Consider the following 17,463-nt stretch of genomic DNA (forward strand, 5'->3'; position numbering starts at 1 on the left):
CGTGTACAAGCTGGTAATGAATCCATGTATCAGTTTCTAGAGGGTGTTTCTTCAAGCTGAATTCACATGGGGCTGCTGGAGGGAGGTGGGAGAGGATGGCCCTGAAAAGATTTTAATGGTTGCATATTATTTGGAAGATTAATATTTAGACACATGGAAACAGTGACAGGGTCAGACAGGAGAAATCCAGGAAAGATGGACTAAACAAAGGAGCCAGTGACAAGACATGTTTCCTTTATGTTGCTATACCTGTCCACTTAGCCCCAAGCGACCATTTCTCTCATTCTGACATGGCGGTTTATAGACAAGCAAGCACAACTGGAAAATGTAACCAGAACTATTTTTTTAAAAAAAATTCTTACTGGGAGCTTGCTTTAGTGGCTAAATATTTTTGCTTGTGTTGTGCGAAGAGCGACGACCATTCCGTCTAGTGCCACCAAAACAAAAACAAAAAACAAAAAACAAAAAAACCCAAACCACTTTACTGTCAAGAAGAAGGACTTTGTGGTGCCTCATTGCTCTATATGAAGTGTTATCTTCAGGGGAAGACAAATCTAACATCCGTGGAAGTGTTGGAAGAGCCAAAGTGCAGTTCCAGCGGTGACCACTTGAGCAGGCTTCAGAATTGCCCATTGCTTTTGCTGTTTCCTTCACTGTGGCAACCCTGGGCAGTGAGTCCCGCCTCCCCTGCAGGGCGAGTTCTGAGCAAATAAGTGCTGGATGGTTTTATGGTTGTTCTGATAACAAAATCTGAGTAGTCAAACTTTTAAGAACATTTGTTACAATCTTAATTCCTCTTTTTTTTTTTTTTCTATCTTCTTTGGAGTGAATTTTACAAATGAAGAAAAGTACTCATGCTTAGGACCAGTTTGGAATAGACGGTGACATTTATTTCACACTTTTTTCTTTTTAAAGTGAGTTAGGGAAATAAATAAATAAAAGTAAAATTTAGTGAAGTAAGCTGCTAAACAGTTCTTAGTACCACCAAATCTTGTCTACTCTTTCTTGTTCCTGGCTATGTAAGAATCCACAGTTCTTTTCCCAGGAGGGACGGGTGAAAATGATTGTTGAATCATAGCCCCAGTGCATCTCTCTCTCTCTCTCTCTCTCACTGTGTGTGTGTGTGTGTGTGTGTGTGTGTGTGTGTGTGTGTGTGCAGAGTTGTTAATGGAGGAGTGGGACATAAGATGCCTGTGTACTGCAGTCTGCCCTCCCCCGACTTTGTTGTTTTGATGCTGGAGGCTGAACCAGAGCATCACGCGTTGTAGCCACATGCTCTGTCCTCAACCCTGTCTTTTACTCGGCACAAACCTTGGGCTGACCTATCATCTTCCCCATCCTCAAATTCCTTAATGTTAAACAGGAGGCGCTCTGTTTTGCAGAAGGTTGTGTGGGAATTTAAATAGGGTGATGAATGTGCTTTGCCGGCTGTCGGAAACTGTACAAACACATGATTCCGTGGTATGTGTTGTCTTCACTGTCTCCCTGTTAGGTAAGACATGGAGCAATAGCAAGGCAGGGATTTACCCAACGTCACCTTTTGGGTACGTCCTTTTCTTAGTCACTTACTTATCAGGTTCCCTCTTCCTCAGTGGAGACATACATCTCTGCCTTCATGGTGAGCGAGGGACTCCTTCCAAAGTGACAAGTTCATCATTGCTTACTTCAGGACATACTAGCTCTGGAGCAATGCTTTTTATGTTATCAAGAAACTAAATTTAGAAAGGAAAATGAGAGAACCCACAAAGGGCTTTTAGCTATCTGTGAACAGTGCTTGAATTTTTTATTTGTCTCATATTTCTTTCTCCTTCTTATCAGTGTGTGGCTTACTTGTGAAGGTTTGGTTTTCATTGAATCCCACTCAGCTGAATAACAATATTTTCTGAAAATGTGGAGAAGAGCACTTGTCACTGCCCATACTGGGTACAGGAAGGTCAGAGAAATCAGAAAATGGACTAAGTCTTTGTAGTTAATGCCCTTAACACACTTGCACCACAGATTCCAAAATCAGTAGAAGTGAAAAGTGAAAACAACAGACAGTTTAAAACAGACCAGCGATTTGTGAAGTAGATAAGTAAACCTTTTCCTGCTCAATGAAGAAGGCTCTTAGGTTTCTTCTCTATCTTCAGATTAATTTAGGAATACCTTGTGATAGTGTGAAAGAATCTTTCCTGTCCCTTAGCATTATATCTTTCTTTGTTTCAAAGATGAGTTCTAAGGGCTAGGTAGATCCCTCAGTTCGGCAGAACGTTGCTTCACAAATAAGAGAACCCAAGTTCAGATGGCTAGTACCCAGGTAACTAGCCAGGTGCCATGGAGTATGCCTGTAATCCTAGTGCTGAACAAGCAGAGACAGGAGGATCCCTGGGCTTGCTGGGCTGCTAGTCCCACAATATCTGGGAGCTCCAGATTAAGTGAGGGATTCTGTCTCCAAAACTAATGGAAGAGCTCCTCAGGACGACAGCTGACCTGTGGCCTCCACGTGCACACACACGAATGCACATACTTGTGCACACACATAATAAAGGCGATCTCTACCGCTGATCTTGTAATGGGTTAAGATAACAGTTTCCTGGTTTGATGAAACATGTGTTACAGCCTTTGCTTCTCTCCTTCTCCATTAGGTTCTTATTCATTCTCTTAGGTCCAAAGGGGAAAGCCAAGTCCTACCATGAGATTGGAAGAGCCATCGCCACCTTGATGTCTGACGAGGTAGGGAAGCCCGACACGCGGATGTGTGATTACCTTGTTTGTGTCTATCCAGACTGTGAATTGACTGTCATGTTCATTCAGTTAGAATTATGTGCCTACAAGGCCCTTCATGGGTGACATAAAATCATTGGTGGAAAATGAGCTTCCTTATGTAGAACAGTAACTAAGGCATGTGTTTTGTTTTTTTGTTGGATCTTAACACAAAGTGCATTTCCCTTTTTATTCTAAGCAAAAATATTTAGAAAGTATTCTAAATTTCTTAAAAATTAAATGACTATCATAAAGTTTTCCTATTTATAGGTTATTGTGTGATGTTTTAATTCAGTTATACACTTTGGAATAATCTAAAACACAGTAGAGCAATGATGATTAAAGGCAATTAATTGTATACTGAAAAAAGTAGCTAATAGAATTTTGAGTGTTCTCAATGCCAACAAATAGTTACTGTCTGAAGTGGTCAATAGTCAGGTACCTTGTTACAGTCCTTATGTATTTTCAATTGATAAAACTAATGTTTAAGTATTGCTGAATAAGTTCAAGGTCACTGTATTATTTTATCTCTTAAACTGTCTAATTTATCAATTCTCTGAACTCCTATGTCCCTATACTATATTATTTCAAAAATGACGACTTTTATAAAACAATGCATAATAAAGTAGGTGACCCATTTTCTTAGATATGAGAATGTGTTTGTTTTTATGGTTTATGTCTTGTGAGGAGGCCAGTCTATGGTGCATCAGGTACCGTTCCTATCTAGTGCTTTGGAGCTGACATTTCATCCATACTTACAGCAGCTTTAGTATTAATACCCATATTTAGTTATGATAAAACTCAGAACTAGTCTTATAGTAGAGGAAATGCTGTTGGAGTATAGGCACATGAGTTTGTGTTTTCCAGTCTTTCTAATCTGCTGTTTCTTAATATTTTACTTTTGAGCTGTGGCTTGGTTTGTCAGTTTTTCATGTTAAGTGTAGAATTGTAGGCTCTGTCCCCCTGTGGTATAGAAGTTCTGCATGACTATTGCTCAGCTGTTTGCTGTCTTCTGGGTCCAAGAGCACTGGTACACAACTCTGTTGTCTCCCTCAAGAGGACATTTATTTCCATCCTTTTAGTTGATTGATTTATTTAATTTTGTGTGTTTATAGTTACTTTCTTTTAAAATTCTTCCCTAATATAAATTAGGAATGTTTTTGGCCACATGTAACAGGCATAAAGTGGCTGTCTGATATTGACGAGGGCCTCTTTCAACAGGTAGTTTACAACTTCGCTTTTCTTACATCTCATTGGTCGAAACTGCCAATATTTACTGGCAAGGTTGGCTGAGAAGGTGTATTTTTGACTCTTGTCTGTCAGAGAAAATTAGGCGAGAGAGGATATGTCTGCTACAGAGGAAACACTTGCCCTGTATATTGCCTCCTTATCAACCCCAGAACTCTAAAAGCAGTGTTATTTACCTGAGAGCTCTTAAAAACAATTTTTTAAAAAGGAAGAGCAATATAGTAGAAAGACTTAGCATAGGAGGGTATTGAACAGGGGCCATATTCTCTTTTGGATGATAAAAATAATTAACTTACAAAGTGTAAAAGGCTTTATTTTGTGAAGACCTTCAGATCAGCTCAGTTAGAAGAATGGGTTCCTGAGAAAAGGGATTGTGTGCCATTTCGAAACCCCTTCTCTGATGGGAACAAAGGATGGGAAGCTTTTGCTGTCTGTAGGACTCACCGTTATGTCCCCATGATAGAATACCATGACTAAGGCAACTTATGGAAAAATGAAAACATTGAGGCTTATAGCTCCACGGGGATGGGAGTCACCACCATCATTATGGGGAGGCGTGACAACAGGTGACAGTTACAGGAAGCCAAGAGCTCATATCATCAAACTCAAGCACAAAGCCAAGAGAATAAACTAGAAGTCCAGTGAGATCTGAAGCCCTCCAAGCCTGCCCCCTGTGGTATCCTTCCTCCAGGAAGGCCACACCTCCCAAACTTCCCTCAGCCTTGACACCAACTGGAGAGCAAGTGCTCAAATGCCCAAGGCAATGGGGACCATTTCTCATTCAAACCCCTGTACTGTCTTTGGTGAGTTAGATATCACCTTGCTAAAAGTGGGGTCGGGGGGCAGGTGAGCACTGATTTATTCCTTTCTGCCAATATAACTCAGGCTTTCTTCTTTCTTTTAAAATAGCTCACAGTTTTAGAGGACAGCCGTGAGTGTGCCTTATCCTGATTTTAAGAGTCAGTGTGAACTTGTTCTTACTGGATTTTCACAGACAGTTGTCCCAAAACTTTTAATTCAGGAAACGGCTTTCAGCAGGGGATCTTGAAAACATTTTCATCTGGCTCTCACAGCGATTGTGAGAATTTTGAGGGGGAAAAACATACTTAAAATTCCGTGTCTTCAAGCCCCTACTTAGATGCTGAGATCATAACCTGCCCTGTTCAATAGCCTGAATAGTGGGGAAGATGAGAGTGTAGTTATGGGACTGTCAGAGTGCACTGTGGGCTGTGTTACTCAGCTGTGATGTGTTGTGAGCCATTCAGAAGGTTCCCTCGGTTGATCAGCACATCTCTCGCTATTCAGGTGTTCCATGACATCGCTTACAAAGCAAAAGATAGACACGACCTGATTGCCGGCATTGATGAGTTCCTGGATGAAGTCATTGTCCTCCCACCTGGGGAATGGGACCCAGCAATCAGGATAGAACCTCCAAAGAGCCTCCCATCATCTGACAAAAGGTAAGCCGGTATGTGCTTGGCAATATTCAGGGGTTGCCAAGCCCCCGAGGAGATTGCGTTTGGAAAAGGTGTAGGGCCAGCCCATGCTTTGATAGTTCTAGATCCCCATGGATATTTTGCCGCAGATGAGTCTCTGATCTGCCTTGGCTTTAGATTTACTTGACACCGTAAAGCAAGTGTCCTATGCTTTGATGTCCTTTAGTGCTTACACTCAGCTCAGCTCATGGTGTTGGAAAAGTGTCATGGGCCTTCTTTGGGGGATGTCTTGGAGGCTTTCTGTCTGCGTCTGTGGAAAGATCACTTTACTCAAGAAGAGCCCTTGCAGACTTAGCAGGTTAAGCAGTTTAGTAGAGAAGTTGAGGAGAAACCATTTCCTGGAAATCTGTCTTTCCCCAGGTGAAGCACCTTCATCCCTATAAATGCGCAATAAGTTAAATTCTGTGTTCACCTAGCCATTTATCTCACCTCTAGATAGAATATGTTAAGAATTGTCTGTTAGCAAAGAATAAGGAGTCATGATCTTTTTCCGAGAAGGCCTTCCACTCTTTGTCTCTGTAAGCATCCTACAGCCATGAGAGCAAATGAACACAATAAACTAACCTCTACTTTCACCCTGTTGTCTTTCTTAGAAAGAATATGTACTCAGGTGGAGAGAATGTTCAGATGAATGGGGACACACCTCATGATGGAGGACATGGAGGAGGAGGGCACGGTGATTGTGAAGAACTACAGAGAACTGGCCGGTAACTGATGGAACCTTTTGCCATTCGTGATAAGGTTTTCCTTAGATCTAAATTTCCCTTCCTTGTTCTGAATTCACTTTCAGTATTTTATTTACTGCTTTGTTCATTTGTTCAGCCAACAGACAATTATAGTAGAGCTATTAGTCACAGGAACTGGAGATACAGCAGGATGCCAATGCCCGGCCTCATGGGCTTCATTGTGTAGAGGTGGGTGAGAAGGCTTAAGCAAACAAATAAATGCACCAGTGAGTTTATGAGGACAATGAAGGAAAAAAGGGACTTTGGTGATGAGTAGTAGTTTATTTTTAGACAGTGATCGGATTGGGCCTTGGGGCTAAGGACAGTGTCCGAGGGAAATGCCAATGCAGGTGAGAGACAGTCTGTGTGGGTGTGATTTAGGAAAGAGGACTGAGGTGTAGAGCGCCTAGGACACTGACATCTGGACAGTGTGACCAGTGGAACTAGTGATGGGATGATGCAAAGAAGGTTAAGGTGACGGCAGGTGAGAATGGGTGCTAGGGCTGACTAAAGCTGGCCCAGGTTTCCTGGGTGGCTTTCAGGATTCTGTCCCTTCCCTGTATGTTTACTCTAAAGTGTGTAACATGTTGTGGAAAGGGGTGGTCTGTGGACCACTGCCCTGTCTCCTTGCCCATACTGAGGATTCTGGTTTCTAAGAACCTTTCCGTTAACTTCTTCTGTGATCACTTCTCCATTATTAGGTGATCGTTTTGTTGTTGTATTTTTTTTTTTATTTTGGGTTAAGTAAAAATTTTAGTAGGTTATTCTTTTCATGAAGATGTGGAAATCACTACAGGATTAAAAAAAACAAAAATATATCATTTTAATATGCAGTTGAATTTAAATGAAATGATATTATTTCCTTCTGCTGCTGACCCACTTGGGTTTCTCTACTAAGGAATTATTTCTCTTCTTCTGAAAGAATGGAGAATTAAAACCTCCCCACTGTATATATTGCCTAATGATGATGTATGATCTAGAACTCTGGCTTTAGATTATTTTGGTCATCATGCAAACATCAGAGTTCTACTTACAAAAATCTAAAGGCGTAGACCAGTTATTCATTGTGGCCTCTTGATGTAGTCAAAAGGCAAGATAAAGATGACATGTATGAAGCTATTGCCAGCTTAACATGGTGTATTGTTTTACAGTACACTTATTTTTGTAAGTAGAGGAAGTATGCACTAAAGTAACAATAAAAACTATAGTACATCAAATGCATGAACTGGTAACACAGCTAGGTTGTGTGTAATTATATGCTTTTATATATCTCCCAGTAGACTAACGCTTACGTATGCCAGCATACCACCATGACAGACAAGGAAAGAATTGTACTGGAGAATATTATCATATCTAATGATGCCTCTATGTGATAGTGTCATTTCAGTTGCATTGTCATCTTGTGAGACCACTGTCACATATGTGGCCCATCACAGATCTCAGTGTCATTAAGCAGTGCGTGACTACGGTTCTTTATAAACTATTTTCACTAGGAATAACCTTGCCATTGTCAACAAAGACCTCAGATATGAGTTATGGAATTTAATGTGTTGCAATGCGTCAAACTGTTGTTTTATTCTTCCTTCTCTCCCCTTCCCACATTCCTTTAGTAGCTGCACAACCCAGTGTCTAGCAAGGACACAGACGTAGGGTGCTCAGCGCAGCTGAGGATGAGGTGTCAGGCTTTAGAAAGGGGTACCTTGCCCAGAGGTCACATTCTGTGGGGAAAGCTGTTTCTTCTGTTGGAGGAAAAGGAGGCTGATGCATGGGTTCAACCTGTGTCTTTGCCTGCCACAAACCTGCATGCCCTTCGTCACTTGGGGTCCTTGTTCCAAATTCACTTTCTCAGAGGCCCAGTCTGGCTGTCTACCCACATTTCCCAATACCTTTCCCCTAGAACTACATAATTCCCACCTCCACTTAATTTTTCCTTGATTTTTTTTTATTTATTTACTTATTTTTCTTACTGTCTACCCTTTGTCCCCAAGAGTAAACTCCATGAGGTCAGAGCTTCAGAGCCTGGGTTGTTCAGTGTTGCTTCCCCAGCAGAGAATAGTGGCAGAGTGTGTGCATCTCACAGGTCTTGGAGAACACCAGAGCGGGGGTAAAATGACATTGTGACCTCTTAAGGGGCTTTAGGAGATCTGCACTGTATTTGGATGTTTGTCTTTGGAGAACGGAAAATTGTAATTTATCTCTTCTATACTGTCATCTGAAAGGAACAACTGGATGATCTTTGGGGAGTGTTGGACCTATTCTGGTAACTGAAAAAGAGAGACAGAAGATGTATTTCTCCACATTTTTTTTCTGTCTCATCTAAATGAGACTGTCTTATATAGTATCTTGTCATTGACTCAAGCATTTGAAGTCCAAATTCATTGCGGTTTAGTGAATTATGTCTTGATGAAGTTGATGGCTGTTTATCTTACACTTGATCACATGTTTTTGCTTTCTCCCTGCCCAGGTTCTGTGGTGGATTAATTAAGGACATAAAGAGGAAAGCACCATTTTTTGCCAGTGACTTTTATGATGCTTTAAATATTCAGGCCCTTTCGGCAATTCTCTTCATTTATCTGGCAACGGTAACCAACGCCATCACTTTTGGAGGACTGCTCGGGGATGCCACTGACAACATGCAGGTGGGTCTGATGTGAGAGAGGACGCAAATAGTCCAGTGCAGATCGTCCCTCTCACCCCTGCAGCTCTGCGAGCAGCAGATGGCCCTTCAGTTGCTCAGCGTGATTTTTCTTTCTTTTGCTGGATGCTGCATTTTACTTTGCTTCTGGCTCGCTGCTGTATTTCCAGCATGTTAGTAATTACAAAAATAGCTCGATGAAATCTGGCTTGAGTCACAAGTGGGGAAAAGAAGGGGAGGAAATGAGGATCTACAATTCTATTTGGGCAAAAGCGTCTCAGCTGCTTGGAATCTGTGTGTGGTACACAAGGTTTAGAGCTCCCAGTGTAGGGAATGTATGGGCCTTGTTTGGTTTCACTTAGAGATCACACTCTTTGCCGATGGATGATTATTACCTGCCTCTTTGCCCTTGTTCGAACATGAGTAAATCCATGCATCAAGCACTGGAGTGGTGTGCTCAAGGCTGGATTTGCCTGCCTGCCTGCCAGTAGAATTCAGCTTTAGTGAATCTCAGCTGAAGTTGTTTCTTCTATTCCTGGACCGTCTCTCACTGAACTGTTTAAAGAACCTGGCCGAGTTAATGTTATAACATTACAACCACAGTTTGTTGGTTATGAGAGGCGGTGGTGTTTGCCTTCCTTTCACGTCAATAATAGCTACAGTTTTAATAAGAGAAAAGATGTCATCTATCCTCGCACCTGCCATCAGTTAGAACAATGTGGGGAAAAATGACTTAAAGTTGATCTAGGCATTAGAAACAGTAGGTGCTGTGCTCGGTACTGAATACACAGTGAAGGAGCTGAGCCTCGGTTGAAGCCCTTTCAAACTCTGCTCTTCCATTTGCTTGCCCGTGAGTGTTGAACGTGGCATTCACATGGGCTGTCTGCCGGCTTCTTAGTTTGTCAATGTAGCTAATTCCTGCAGATTACTTTTGTTACATTTCTGCTTTGGCTCCAGTAAATATTTATGCTCTAGAGTCCTTTCTAGATGCAAAGATAAGATAGAGATGGTAACGCTTTTGTGGCACCAAGTACCAAGGGGAAAAAACTACACAGTTTTATTTTAGGTTACGTATGCTTAGCCGATAAAGAAAGCCGCCATCTTATATGACATCTCATGGTTGTCGTGGTTGATGGGCTCAGCTGAGGGCTTCTTTCTTTGGCCCTTCATACGCACCACAGTTAGATGGCGCTCAGAATTTGAAGTTGTCTGATGATTTCTCGTCAAAAGTGCCTAGGCTAAGAGTGTCTAGAGCCTCTGGGTTCTAGGGAAGCTCCATGTGGCTCCTCCACAAGACTGGCCCGGGCTCCCTCACAGTATAGGCGCCACTAAAAGCTGAGGCTTCTGGGAAAGAGGCAAATACCATTCATTGTTTCTTCTCATGAAGTTGTGTATCTTAAATTGCTTCATTTTCCGACTTTCAACGACTCACTGAAATTCAAACTCTCAATGAAAGGTTGTAACCCTTAAGTATTACCATTGATTAGCATTTTAAAAACTACCATTTTGCTGGCCAAAGAACATGAATCTCTGTGCTACCCTGGGCATGGGTTGCAGAGACCAAATGTGTGTGATTTAGAACCAAAGTACAGGAAGAGGGTTTTTGCAGCTTCCCCTGCCATGGGCATCCCTGTTCATAAGAGGGATAAACAACTCAGTTGTAACAGTAATAAAATTTTCATAAACTCTGATCTAGATTCAAGCTGGGTGGCAATTCTTCATCCAGGTTACAGCATAATGCTCTCAAAAGTGGATCGTTTAGGAAACCAGCGGAAAAGAATCCACCGAGGAAACACCTTGAGGCCAGCGTAAAGCTAACACATACAGCCACATGTGGCATTTAAAACATGTATTCACGAGGGCTTCAGCTGTTTGCTAGCCTGGCCCCTCCTCTTTAGTATATCAATATATATTTTTGCCATTAAACACTTATCATATTTACTGGCTGTTCCTTTGCTTTTTCATTATTCTTGAGAATTTCAGAAGTGCATATACTATATTTTGATCATATTCATCCTTTCCTCCTCTCAGCTCCTCCCAGATACACTGCTCCTATCCACCCCGCCCCCCAGCCTCCAGCCGCCCACTGTCATGACCACTATTGAAAATAACCCTCTAAATCTGGTTTGTGTTGCCCGAATGGATACTCAGACGTGTGGGGCCAACCAGTGAAGCATGGTTGGCCTACCAGGGGTCACTTCCTTAAGTACAACTGATTCTCCCTACCCCAGAAGCCATACACTATCAGTAACTCCTCAGATGGAGGCTCTGGAGACATCCTGTCTCCATGCTAGCCTGTTGAATGGCTTGGTCTAACACAGGTCGTCAGTAGGCAAGCGCAACCGCTGTGGGTTCATGAGTTCAGTAGTGCTGTCATTTTCTGAGGGCTCCGTTTAACTCCAGTTCTTCAACCTCTGGCTGAGAGCCTTTCTTCCCCTCTTCTTGGATGGTTCTTAAGCCTTCCAGGGAAAGGACATATATTGATAAACCATTAATGACTGAGCATTCCATAGAAACTTATTCTCTATACATTGACCAGTTGTGAATTTCTGTGTTAATTACTGCCCATGGAACAAGGCAACTTCTCTGATGATGTTTGACGGTTTCACTGTCTGGTTTTGAGAAGATGTTTAAGAATAAAACCAACTTTTGTTGGGAGATACAGAGGTCTACTTGTGCTGAAACATCTTAAAGAGTTGTTGGTTTGTTTTTTTTTTAATGGACATTCTTCTCATTGAAAGGGTAACGTAATACTTCCTACATGGACATTTAATGCTTCTTTTGAAATATAATCTTTACAGTCTTGTGAGATTTAGCTTTAAATTTTTTTGTGGGGGTATACTGAGGAATGAACTCGGGGTCTTGGGCATCCTGGGTATCCTAGTTAGGACTTCTGTTGCTGTTATGAAACAGCATGACCAAAGAAACTTGGGGGAGGAAAGGGTTTATTTGGTTTACACTGCCACATCATTGTTCATCATTGGAGGAAGTTGGGACAGGAACTCAAACAAGGCTGTTACCTAGTGATAGGAGCTGATGCAGAGGCCATGGAAGGCAACTGCTTACTGGCTTGCTCCCTCTGGTTTGATCAGCCTGCTTTCTTACAGAACCCGGGGCCACCATCCCAGAGATGGCACCACCCTCAATGGGCTGGGCACTCCCCCATCAATCACTAATTATGAAAATGCCCTACAAGCTTGACTATAGCCAGATCTTATGAAGGCATTTTCTTACTTGAAGTTTTCTTCTCTCAGATGCTGTTAGCTGTGTCAATTTGACATCAAACTACCCAGTACACTGGGCAAGTACTCTACCACTGAGTCAAATCTTCACCCCAGATTTACCTTTAGAACATAGTAGCATCTAAGAGCAAGGGGGTTTATCCAAGTGTGTTGTGGTAACTTTTGCATGATTCAGTTTCTATTTGAGTGAGTCCTTGGGATAGTAGACTTTGTTGTATAATAAAAATGGATATCATGGAATTTCCCTCTGTTTTATATAATCTTGGTAATCCCTGACTGTTTTCTGGGTTCTGAAGATGTCAGAAGCATGAATGGGTTAGAGCATCATTGTGCTAAGCACTGCCCCCAAATATTTGTCAGATATTAGCCTGGGAAGTTGGAAAGTTATACAGACTCATGAGGACATTTTTTGGATGTACTTTAATTAATTTATTAATAGATTTTGTAACCTCTATTGATAATTTTGTTGAAACAGTAAATATAGGTGAAATTTTAATGGTTTCTATGAATGAAAATACTGAACACCATACTTGACTTCTTTTGCATGTGAAGTCTTTTCCCTTTAGTACAATACTGGCAAAGTCCTTCTAGACAGCTTGCAGGAGTCACAGTGGATGGCCAAAACATGAATAAGGATTAATAAGGAAAATTGGTGGTTATTAATACATATTTTTGAACTGAAAATTTAATGAATAGTTTTTGTTCTGTTTTAAGAACTAGGGAGTGAGCTGGCTTGACACATTGAAGAGTGACTGAAAGGGTGTGTACCTTACATGACTGAAAGGGTGTGTACCTTACCTTATGAATGTTTTAATCTGCTGGCAGAAGGTTTTTTGACTTGGCATTAGGACAACAACATATTTTGTGGATTTGGTGATAAGTCTTAGGTCATTTCATAGGTATATGACAAATGCTAATTTATTTCTTTGCAAATGTTTATGGAGTGCCTACCATGTGTTAGATAGATAGAATTTTATATTCTGGAGATAGAGTGAGGTGAGTAAATTAGGTAAGAACCCTAGGCTTATGTGACTTTTATCTAAATTGTTGATGGAAGCAACATTTTTCTGTGTCCCTATGGGGTACTAGCAGTGGTATGTAATAGGCTTATTTAAGGATTCAAGTCCTCTCCCTTCATTGACCTTTCTAAACACAGGACCAACACCTTGCAGAAAACACTGGGCAAACCTGGGTGTCTGCAGTTATATTATCTCTTTCATAAATAAGGCAGCAGGTTAATCTCCTTAGCACAAGCAGCTCCAGTGAGTCAGCTGAGAACCACGTCCTTGCTTTTAAAGGCAGACGGCTCAGAGATGGTTTGGATAGGGCCTTTATTGTCAGGCTACAAATAGACATGGGTGCTGGGGAGAAACATGTTGTGAAAACACAGATGACTCACTCCATGAGTGTTGTCTAAGCATACTCTTCTGCCAGCTTCTTCAGAAGGTCTGGCCTGCTTGAAGACAAGAATTTGCTTTCAATTATTAATTTCAGGGTTGATAATATCTATGTATTTATCATCTGTATATCTATCTATATCTATCTATCTGTCTGTCTGTCTGTCTTTCTGTCTGTCTGCCCACCAACCATTATCTGTCATCTATATGAGATCTCTTTATCAAATACATACATATGTAACTTGTCTATTTATATGCGTGTATATGTCAATATATAATTATATATGTGTGTATATGTATTTGTGTGTCACTAAAAAAAGATCATCTTGTAATAACAAAAATAACTTCTCCTAGAGCTGCATTAAAAATAAAGCAGTTGAGGCTACAAAATAAAGTAGTTGAGGCTACAGTGGCTGCCAGTATAATTCAATTGTAATGCCAGCACAAATAGCTGCTTGCATTCCCCATTGTTAGCATATATATTTTGCCAGTCAGGAAGCTCAAAGAAGATGCTGGACCTTACAAAGAGGGTATTTACGGATTTCTTATAGAGATAAGTGTGGGCAATTATAGTTTATCTTGGGTTTCCTGGAGCAACTGAACTACTTAGCCAAGAGTTGACCTTACCTTTCTGTAGAATCCAACCTCAGTTGTTGCCTGTTTCTCTTTTAGAGCGTAGAGATGTGTAAGTTCCTAAAGTTTGAGAGTGATGCATCACTTACTCATCTTGGTTGTTCCCATCAAGCTGATGCCCTGGTTTCCTTGCTGTACAGTAAAGAAACAGTTTTCAGCCTCACTTTTCTGAAATCTCATCTCCTTCATAACTAAACCATGATATCAGTATCATACTTACAATCTTGGTTACAGAGCAAGTGTATTTCTCTGTTTATTTAGATGCTTTAATTATTAAATATCAATATATAAATACATTTCACTAGAATTTATTGAAATTAAGGGTTTTCATTCTAAGAGCTACTATATGGAGTTGGGCCCAGTGATACAGCCCTGTGATTATAGCTACTCAAGAGGCTGAGGCACGAGGACTAAGTTCAACGCCTACCTGGGCAATTTAATAAGACTCTATCAAAATAAAAGTAAAACAAGAGTTGAAGAAATAGCTCAGTGGTAGATCACTTGATTAGCATTGGACAAAGCCTGATTGATGCTCAACTAACAGTCCTATGAAGACAATACTTCTTTGTTAACAAAGTGAGTCATTACTTAGTCTTTGAGGAAGATATTAGTGTAAGGAAGACTCTGATGCTTTGTGGTAAGTCCCATGTGATTGGAGAATTATTCTTCTATATCATACAGAAAATGTATTTTAATGTAAGTCTACACTTGATTGTGAATGACTAACTATAGTCTAGAGTGAAGATGGAGTGAAGAAAGTCATTTTAATTTTTTTCCAGGAGTAAATATAATCCCATTTTCACAAACCTTTCAGCAAAAGAATGCGGTAAGATTTTTAGCATTCTGTGAATTTTGTGATATTTATGGAGCCTAACAGAGCACATTTTAAGAGAACTTGTCTCATAATAAGGAACATTTATAGCTGGCATCTCCAAATTTGAGGCTTTATTTTAACATTCTGCTGTGCTGAGACATTTTCATCAATCTGCTCAAGTCGGAAAAGTATAATTTCCTATGTCGGTGAGAAAGGTACTTCTTTGCAATGCCTATCACATATAGTTTACAGCAGCAGGATTGACGGGAATTGACAGTGTACTGAGAAGCGGACAGTAATTTCAGTCTGTCTGACTGTTGCTCTTTGGCACAAAAGTGCTTTTCCTTTAGAAGCAGGAGACCCAGAAATGTGTTGATCTATACAGTAGCACACTCTGACTTCAACATGTGGAGCAGAAATAGCCTGTGGGGACGATATAACTTGGTATTTGGGTTGGCCAAAGTAAGCAAGCCTGTTTAGTGACAAAGGAAGGAATCCATCTTGCTTATCTATGATCCCGGAAAGGACCTTTAACTTTGAAAGCATGTTTCCACAGGCTAGGGAGATGCCAAGCATGTGTCTTGCAAGTGTGAGGACCATAGTTCAGATCTCAAGAACCCACATCAATGCTTGGAGGGCATGGTGGACCCTCTGTAATTACAGCTCTCTGGTGGCAGAGACAGGACATCCCTAGAGCAAGCCAGCTAGCTAGAGCAGCTGGACCAGTGCAATCTGGTTACAGTTGAGAGACCCTGCCTCAATGAGTAAGGTAGCAAGTTCTCAGAGAAGACTCCTGACAGCAACCTTGGGCTTCCACACACATGCATACACATATGCAGACATACTTCACTGACTTGAACATACATGTGTGAATGCATACCCTTCACACATATGTGTACACATATGCATGCATGCTTCTCTCACCTGAACATACATATGTCAATACACACCCTTCCACATACATGTGTACACATATGCATGCACGCTCCACTCACCTGAACATACCATATGTCAATGTACACCCCTCCACACACAAATAAAAATGTGCTTTACAAGTTCTGAGTTAAATTTAATTGGAAGAAATTAAGTCATTTGTATTTTTTTATTAGAAGGACCTTTGTCAACTCTGTTTTGTTGGTGATCAGAAGATTATAATCATTTGGATAAAATTGGGAGTCCCAAATGATGCTAAAGTAAAAATTTATTATTTTTAGCTCACAGTTATTTTGGAAATAGCTTCTCCAAAGTAACATTTTCATTATATCTTTTCATACATATTGCAAAATACAAATACTCAGGTAGATAAACATATAGGAATTTATGTAAATGAGATTACGTGTTCATATTTTGTAACAGTTATATTTCATGGGCATTTTCTACTTTAATAGGTTCTTTAACATAATTCTAGTGACTATCACATGATATATGCACTATAATTTATTTAATAAACATATTTTCAGTTTGTCCTAGTTTTCTCTTTTATAAAGAATACGATGGTCATTAACTATACATTCATTATTTATAATTATCTCTCTAGGGTATATCCCTAGCAAAAATTGTTGTGCAATATGTTGATTATAGTTGTTATTATTTATTTCAAATTATACTCATGAAGGTTATACTAATTCATATTTCTACCAGTATTGGACAGGAGTACCCACTTGCCTACCCCTAGTGAAACAGATTTCCCCACTAGATTCTCATTTTTGTTATGCTGTGTGTGGAAAAGAATGGGCTGCTTTAGTTCCATTCCACTCCTCTGGTTTTAATGAGACTGAATATCTGTCCACATTTGTACTGACCATCCATCCTTCTCTATATGTGTGTGTTCTTGCTCTATTCTCATTTGGGGGCATTTAGTTTTTCCTCATTACGCTCTGTATAGTAGGAATATTTTCTTTTACTTGTTAGGAAAATATTAACAAAATATTTTTCTAGTGCCTTGGTGTCTTTTTACTGTGTTTGTGGCTTCTTTGGCTGAATAGATTTTTACTTTAGCAGTCAAGCCTTCCGTTTTTCATGTTTCTTGTTTGCACGATACATTGAAAGAGGCTTCCTCTCCCCCAAGATTAGAAAAATATTTACCCACATACTTCAGTTCTTTCATGTTTTTGTTTAGTGTTTTATCCCATCTGGAATTGATTTTTGTGTCGTGTTAGACTGACGCCGGGTGTTTCACATACATGTTCACGGCTCTTCAAAGAATGAATGTAAGGCTGCTGTATCTTGCCCCTCATTCTTTTCTAAGAGAGTCCAGACTCTCTTGTTGAAGTCCTGGACTCCTGCTTTTCTCAAACAGAGATGTAGTTTGTCTTCCCTGAGTTTCTAGTTTCTGATGGCAGTGTGGCTTCAAGTCCTGTTTGTGACAAAGCACACAGGGGAGTGTGACCATGAGGAATGGATGCTTCCTCTGGACAGGACAAAAATCACTGCGTTATAGGATGAAGCCACATCATGGAATGGAAACAAAGGCTCAGTAGCCAGCTTTTCCCCCCCATACAGACGTGGGGGGTGTGTGACCATCCGGTAAT

General features: G+C 40.5%; 1 protein-coding gene across 10 annotated transcripts in view; it reads left to right on the plus strand.

The window, feature by feature from the left end:
- The window catches only part of Slc4a4 (solute carrier family 4 member 4), a 427,900-nt gene that overhangs the window by 315,098 nt on the left and 95,339 nt on the right, over nucleotides 1-17,463 (plus strand). For all 10 annotated transcript variants that reach the window (XM_028888567.2, XM_028888892.2, XM_028888700.2 and 7 more), the window contains 4 exons: nucleotides 2,625-2,712; nucleotides 5,296-5,450; nucleotides 6,080-6,193; nucleotides 8,676-8,850. In XM_028888567.2, coding sequence (XP_028744400.1) covers nucleotides 2,625-2,712; nucleotides 5,296-5,450; nucleotides 6,080-6,193; nucleotides 8,676-8,850 — 532 coding nt within the window. The remainder of the gene's footprint in view (nucleotides 1-2,624; nucleotides 2,713-5,295; nucleotides 5,451-6,079; nucleotides 6,194-8,675; nucleotides 8,851-17,463) is intronic.

Source organism: Peromyscus leucopus, chromosome 10 (assembly GCF_004664715.2).
Source record: "Peromyscus leucopus breed LL Stock chromosome 10, UCI_PerLeu_2.1, whole genome shotgun sequence".
Classification (NCBI taxonomy): Eukaryota; Metazoa; Chordata; class Mammalia; order Rodentia; family Cricetidae; genus Peromyscus; species Peromyscus leucopus.